Source organism: Sorex araneus, chromosome 5 (assembly GCF_027595985.1).
Source record: "Sorex araneus isolate mSorAra2 chromosome 5, mSorAra2.pri, whole genome shotgun sequence".
Taxonomy (NCBI): Eukaryota; Metazoa; Chordata; class Mammalia; order Eulipotyphla; family Soricidae; genus Sorex; species Sorex araneus.
The window spans coordinates 113,757,813-113,765,351 of NC_073306.1; the positions used below are offsets into that span (position 1 = coordinate 113,757,813).

At 60.9% G+C, this 7,539-nt stretch overlaps 1 protein-coding gene across 1 annotated transcript; it reads right to left on the bottom strand.

Annotated features, from left to right (window-relative positions):
* Positions 1-1,116: 1,116 nt before the first annotated feature.
* On the bottom strand, positions 1,117-4,544 carry PIM1 (Pim-1 proto-oncogene, serine/threonine kinase). Its single transcript, XM_055139330.1, has 6 exons — positions 4,247-4,544; positions 4,068-4,174; positions 3,936-3,986; positions 3,482-3,848; positions 2,409-2,585; positions 1,117-1,547 (listed from the first exon to the last, which is right to left on the bottom strand). The coding sequence occupies exons 1-6, from the start codon at positions 4,326-4,328 to the stop codon at positions 1,390-1,392; spliced, it is 942 nt and encodes a 313-aa protein (XP_054995305.1). The 5' UTR covers positions 4,329-4,544; the 3' UTR covers positions 1,117-1,389.
* Between the last annotated feature and the right edge of the window lie 2,995 nt (positions 4,545-7,539).

The window sequence follows — 7,539 nt, forward strand, 5'->3', positions numbered from 1 at the left end:
ATTGAGTTGACATTTACATAGAACACACTTGGAAACCACAGGTTAAGACAAAAGGTTTTTATTAAAAAAAACGCCAAGTATAAAAAAAAAAATAAGATCTCTTTTATTCCCCTGTACAGTATTTCACTCTGATAAAACCAGCAGGCTACATGCTGCTCTAAACAGCCCCAGAGGATCCGGAAGGCACCGTCCGAACGGCCTTTCATACAGCTATCCGATATACACAAGTCAGGGATGCCTCCCGCCTCCCTCGGGCCCTCAGGGAAGCAGGCCAGGACCCCACAGCAGTCAGGGGGCTTCAGCAGCTGTCCTGCCTGAGTCCTGTCACCCTACGAGCAAGCTTTTGCAGCCCTCCCCCCAAAGATCCCCAAAGTCAGAGGAGGAAAGAAAGAAAAGACGGCGGCAGGCGTGGAAGCGGAAAGCAGGAAGGGAACCAAATAAATAAATAAATAAATACATTAACATTGACCTCAGGTTAGAATGCGCACCTCAAAAAGGAAAAAAAAGAGAAAAAGATTCAGGCAAAATAACTTAAAAAGGCATAATGAAAAAAAGAAAAATTAGATCTACTACAATCCTTTTGTACACTACCATGCCAACTGTACACACATTTACAGTTTTTCTGTGGATTTGCATTGTTTGTGCATTTTTGTGTGTGAGGTCTTGGCTTTGAAGTTACATAAAAACCAAAAAAAAAAAAAAAAAAAAGGAAGACCAGTTCACTCAGAGTTTTACTGAAGGAGGCAGAAAACGGGCAGGTGGCTCAGTGTTTGGCCCTGTAGCCTCGTCCATGGCACCTTTCGTATAAAGGAGGGAGGGAAGGAGGGAGGAGGGCAAGAAAAACAGGGAACCAAACCCAGGCAGATTTTTTGGAGAAGCAGCAGGTAAAAGAGGCAAGTTCAAGTATTTCTCCCAGCACAGCCGGAGTCCCCACAGAAGGCACTCAGAGAGTCGGAAGAGGTGACAGGGACTTAGAATGGTGCTAGTCCTACCCCACCCCAACCCATCACCCCCCACCCCACCCGACCCGACCCGACCCGACCCCTGGCCACAAATCAGCAGAACTTGTGATGAAGGGCACAGTCCCACAGCAGGGTTCGGACCCACTCCCCCCACCCCCCACCCCGGGATTTTGCCAGTCCAGCCACACTGGACACCTAGGAGAGCATCTACGAGTGGGGGCCTGGACACCTGGCGCCGTCTCCTCCCCACCCTGGTGGGAGGAAGCCTCCAGGGGCCTGGGGTCTGGAATGAGTTTTGAATATTGTTCCTGTATCAAGCACTGTCCTGCTTGGCGAGAAGTGTCACTGGTAACTGAGGGAGCTGGGAACTGGAGACTCCCCTTCCTGGGGCACTGGGCAGGAAGAGGAGGGCCTGCTGAAGAAGCTGCTATTTGCTGGGCCCAGGAGACAGGCTGTGGAGATGGATCTCCGCCGTTTCCTGAGGCAGAAGGACATCTTGCATCCATGGATGGTTCTGAATTTCTTCGAAGGACGGCCGATCAGATGGTCTCAGGGACAAGCACCATCTAATGAGATGCTGACACTCTACAGAAACAAGATCAACAAAGTTACCTATGACTCAATATGATTTCGAAACGTAAAGGCCTTCCCAAGGGCCCAGTCTGGGGTCTCAGAGACCTAGGCACCTTCTCACACTCCTAAGGCTTCAATGGGAAGGTGTTACCTATTCTCCAGTCTGCTTTCAGCTTTTTTTCCTTCCTTTTTGGGTCACATCGGGCAATGCAGAGGGGTTACTACTAGCTCTGCACTCAGGAATCACCCCTTGAGGTGCTCAGAGGACCATATGGGATGCTGGGAATCGAACCCAGGTCAGCTGGGTGCAAGGCAAACGCCCTACCCGCTGTGCTATTGCTCCAGCCCCTGCTTTCAGCTTTAAAAAAAAGAAAAAACTCCCCTCTTAGCCCTGTGGTTTTTAAACTTCAGTAGTCAGGGCCTTTCCCATGACACCCACACACCAGAAATAGGAAGCGTGATGACAAGGATCCTGATGAGACATCACTGAGCGTGATGAGGTGATTCAACTACAATTCACCTACCAACCGACAAATAGGAACACCGCCCACAAGTGAGCTCACTGGAACCGCATTATTTAGAAGCTACCCAGGGGAGCCAAGGCGGAAGTGCCCTCAGCTCCACCCCGGCCTGAAGACCAGGGGTGCAGGGACCAGAGTATGTGTGTGTGTGTGGGGGGGGTTGTGTGTGTGTGCACTTAAACTTATGCGAGGAGCCTGTCGTCTGAACATGCTCAAGACCTCACACTCCCCTCACATGTAAGCCATGCACACCCAGGCCTGAGCCAAGGGCACGGCCTCCGGGGGAGGGAAGGGGGCCACGGCCAAAATCCCACCCTCCAGGAGTCTCCTCGAAAGGGGCTTCCTGGATTACCTGAAGAGACCCTCTGTCTGAAGAACACCTGGCCCCTGATGATCTCCTCGTCGTGCTCAAAGGGAATATCTCCGCAGACCATGTCGTACAGTAGAATCCCCAGGGACCAGACGGCGGCCGACCTGCCGTGGTAGCGATGGTAGCGGATCCACTCAGGAGGACTATACACTCGGGTCCCTGGCGCCGGGGGGAATACAAGGGGCAGAAAACACACTTTCAGCCAAGACAGGCCACCCCCAGACCGGCCAAAGAACCTCTGCAAAACCCAGCCCCGTGCCCGCGCCAGCCCAGCGGGCGCGCCGGGCCTCCAGTCCCGGCCCCGCGGCCCGCGGCAGCACGCAGGGCAGGACGCAGGGCAGGACGCAGGGCAGGACGCAAGGCCGGACGCAGGCCAGGGGCGCGGGCCTCCCCGTGGGCGCCCGCCCGGCCACCCCCGCCCCCGCCCGCAGGCTGGGCGCACCACGTGATTCCTGTTTACAAACTTTGGGTTGTAAAACCCGCGCGGGCGCTGCCGCGGGGGCTCGCCAGGGGGCAGCAGCGGCCTAGGATACCCGGCCGGGCCGGCCGGCCATTAGCTGCTCGATACAAAAAGGCAGCGCCGCCGGCCGCGTCCTCCAAGGGCGAGGGAACGCGAGCCGCCGGCCAGCCGGCGGGCGCTCCGACGCGGACAGGGTGCGCCCCCCACCCCAGGGCGAGATGCAGCCCCCGGCTCCGGGCAGGGTGCACTCCCCGGCCCCGGGGTGAGACCCCCCCCGATAAGATGCTCCCCCCACACCCCGGGCAGGGTGCTCCCCCACCCCAGGGCAAGGTGCCCCCACCAGGCCCCGGGATAAGATGCTCCCCCCACCCGGGCAGGGTGCGCCCCGGGCAGATACCGCCCGCCCCGGGCAGGCTGCCCCCTCTCCCTGCTCATCCCGCCCGGCGAGCTCTGCTTTCCCAACACGCGTCCCCGCTCGCGCCGACACGCACACGCGGCGCCGGCGGGGTGAATCACTGAGCGCGGCGCCCGCGCCGGCGGCTCCCGCACACGCCGCCCCCAAACGACCTCTGGGCGCTGCCCGCGGCCGGCTCACCGTCGAAGTCCGTGTAGACCGTGTCCTTGAGCAGCGCCCCCGAGCCGAAGTCGATGAGCTTGAGCTCGCCGCGGCGCAGGTCGATGAGGATGTTCTCGTCCTTGATGTCGCGGTGCAGCACCCCGCAGCTGTGGCAGTGCCGCACGGCCTCCAGCACCTGCCGGAAGAAGCTGCGGGCCAGCTCCTCCTGCAGCGCGCCGCGCTCCGTGATGAAGTCGAACAGGTCCTGCACCGGCTCGGGCCGCTCCAGCACCAGCACGAAGCTGTCGGGCCGCTCGAACCAGTCCAGGAGGCGGATGACGCCGGGGAAGCCCGAGCCCACCTTCCTCAGCAGGACCACCTCCATGGGCACGCGGCTGCCGTTGGGCTGCGGGGGGCGAGGGCGCGTCAGCGGGGCGGGGGCGAGGGCCCGCGCGGGGGGCGACCCCCGCCCGCCGCCCGGCCCGGCACTCACCAGTTCGCCCCAGTCGGAAATCCGGTCCTTCTCCACGTGCTTGATGGCCACCTGGGGAGCCGGGCGGAGGCCGTGAGCCGCGGGGCGCCCGCCCGCCCGCCGCCCCCCGCCGCCGGCCGGGCCCGCACTCACCGGCAAGTTGTCGGCGACGCGGACGCCCGAGTAGACGGAGCCGAAGCCGCCGCTGCCCAGGAGCGGGCCCACCTGGTACTGCGCCTCAAGCGGCTCCTTGTCCTTGCCTGCGGGGCGGAGAGGCTCAGCGCCCGCCGCGGCCCGCGCGCCCGCCCCGCCCGCCCCGGGGGGCCGCTCACCGGGCGCCAGCTTGGGGGCGTGCAGGTCGCTGCAGGGCGCGGCGCGCAGGTGGGCGAGCGAGTTGATCTTGGACAGCAGCATCCCCACCGCGGGGCGGGGGGCGCGGGGCGCGGGGGGCGAGCCCGCGGGCTCGGGCGGCGCCAAGGGCGGCTCTGCGGCACAGCGCGCCGCGCGCCGGGGCTGGGGCTGCTGCTGCTGCTGCTGCTGCTGCTGCTGCTGCTGCTGGGGCCGCCGCCGCCGCCGCTGCCGCCGCCGCGCGTCCTCAGGCCTCCTCCGCCGCCGCGGCCGCTGCAGCAGACGCCCGGCTCGCCCGGCCGCCAGGAGTAAAGGGGCGGCGCGCGCCGGCGGGGAGGGGCGCGGCGCGGAGGGCGCGGCGGCGGGGCGGGGCCTCTCCGGGAGGCCGAGGCGAGGAGCCGCGCGGCGGCGGGCGGGGGCGCGGAGCAGCTGGGCGGCGGCGGCGCCGGGCGGCTCCCCCCGGCCCCGCCCCGCGCGCTCCGCGCCGCGCCCGGCCCCGCCCCCGCCGGCCGCGCCGGCCAACCGGGAGTCGGCTCATCTGCATGGGGCGGTGCGCCGCTCCCGGCCCCGCCCCCGCCGGCGGCGCCGGCCAACCGGGCGTCGGCTCATCTGCATGGGGCGGCGCGCCCTGCCCCGCGCGCGCGGTCAGAATGGTCGCTACGCCGCCGCGACGTGGCGGGAAGGAAAAGGCGCCAAAATGGAGGGGGAGGGGCGGGGGCGGGGGCGGGCGAGGGGAGGAAGGATAGGGAGGGGCGTATCGATTCAAACCCAAACAATAACAAAGCCATCAAAGGCCGCCCGGGCCCGCCCCGCCGCGCTCGCCGCGGAGGCTCCGGGTCAAGGGCTCGCGGGCCCGGCAGGCCGCGGGGGCCGTGTGGGGGCGGGGCCTCCCCGGGTGGTCGCGGCTGGGCGCCCATCGGGGGGCTTCGGGGAAATCACCGAACAAACGGGGAGGTGGTGACGCCTTGGCCGGGCGCGGCCCCCGCAGGGATAACGGGGAGACCCCGAGCCTTTGTCCTCCGAAACTTGGCGGAGCTGCGGGTCCGCGGGCCGGGCCTGACCCGCCCGCCGCCCCCGAGGGCAGGGGGGTCCCGGGACAGCGGTTTCGCGGGAAAAGTTCCCCACAGTGCTGTTCATAAAGATGCCAGGGGGGCTCACACCGTGGGTGGATTTGTCATCGGAAATATGATGTGTTTTCCTTTTGTGTCGTGGGTCCGGTCATTCCTGCTTGATGACTCGGAGGAAAGCCCAGGTAACGAGGAATGCGCCCTTTTGTAGACAGAATAGGACATCAGGTGCCTCGGCCTGACGCGGGGAGACCCCTGCCCTGCTCCATGCAGGCTTCATCCCAGGGGGCAGCTGACGACCGCAGAATGCCTTCGGGATGTCCTTGAGATGGCCACGGTCTAGCTCGGTAACCGTGGTAACCCGGGAAGGGTACTTCAGATGTGCTCTTGTCCTTGAGGTCTTCCAGACCTGCTTTGCAAAATAACGTGCTCGGGAATTCCTGCTTCCGTGCGCGCCCGCCGCCGCCTGCGTGCGGGGTCCAGCGTTTGGTAGTCTGCAGAACCGCGGTCTCCCTGTTGTTTGGAGCAGGGGTTCTGCTGGATCTGCTGCTGTAAAATTAAACTGAGCTCTCCCTTTTCCCGGAGCATGCTTCTTGGGTTTGCTGGCTCTTGGTGAAATTTTCTGCAAAAGGAGGAGATGAAGTGAACCAAGTTCAACTGCTAGTTTTACTCAAAGCTTTCCTTCATATGGGGTGGGGGTGGGGTGTCTACAGTCTAAAGCGGGCCTGAGGGATAGCAGGGCGTTTGCCTTGCACCCGGCTGATCCGGGTTCGATTCCCGGCATCCCATAGGGTTCCCTGAGCACCGCCAGGAGTAATTCCTGAGTACAAAGCCAGGAGTAACCCCAGTGCATCGCCAGGTGTGACCCAAAAAGCAAAATTAAATAGTCTAAAGCTGTCCTTGGTACTGAGCTCGGGCATCATTAAATATATGCTATCCCCACCTCCATCCCCTCTGCCCTCCTTTTTCTGTCTCAAACTCTTAATAGACTTCCCACTTGCTCCCCTCACCAGGCACTTTCCAAAAGTTGACCTGTTCTGAAATGCCCTCTCCTCCTCAGTCTTTCCACGGGGGAGGGGGGGTGCACTTGACAATGCTCTGCACTCAGGAATTACTCTTGGCCGTTCTCAGGGGACCATATGGGATGCCAGGGATTTAGCCCAGGTTGCCTTTGAGCAAGACAGATACCCTACTGCCTGTTCTATCACCCTGGCCCCAAGTCTTTCCGCGGTGAGGCCACAACTGCAAGCTCCCCAGATTGCTAAAAAAAGGTCCTAGCTTTTTAAAAAAAATAAATTTAGGTGGGGGAGGTGGTTTTAGGTCGGACCCAGCTGTGCTTAGGAATCACTCCTAGGGTGCTGGGGGCCCTTATGGTAGTTAGCCTGCAGGGGGTGGAAAGGGAGGGGGCAGCCATGTGCAGTAATCTCCCTCCAATCCCAAACGTTTTTTGCTTGTTTGTTTGTTTTTTGGGTCACACCCGGCGATGCACAGGGGTTACTCCTGGCTCACACACTCAGGAATTACTTCTGGTGGTGTCAGGGGACCACATGGGATGCTGGGAATTGAACCCGCGTCAGCCACATGCAGGGCAAATGCCCTACCTGCTATGCTATTGCTCCAGCCCCCCAAACGTTTGTTCTTAATTCACTCATCTGACAATCATGGGTTTGTTGGCATTTAAAAAATTTTTTTTGTTTGATATTCCTCCAATATCCCTCCCTATTCCTGGAATATATATTTTATCTAGTATAGATAAGATGGAAATGAGTCTTAACAAAAAATGAGCCTGTTCTTTTTTTTTTTTTCTTTTTGGGTTACACCCATCGATGCACAGGGTTTACTCCTGGCTCTGCACTCAGGAATTACTCCTGGCGGTGTCAGGGAACCATATGGGATGCCTGGAATGGAACCTGGGTCAGCGGCCTGCAAGGCAAACACCCTACCTGCTGTGCTATTGCTCCAGTCCCCAAGAGCCCATTCTTAAAGGCGATTTGTACTAATTTTTTTTTTTTGGTTTAGTTTTGGTTTGGGGCCACACCCACTGGGTTTACTCCTGGCTCTGTGCTCAAGGATCACTCCTGATGGGACTCGAGGAATCATATGTGACATTGGGGATCAAACCGAGATCAGCTGTGTGCAAGGCAAGAAGCTTACCTGCTGTCTTCTCTCTGGTGCCTATGCCAAATTAAAATTAATTAAGTAGGCTTAGG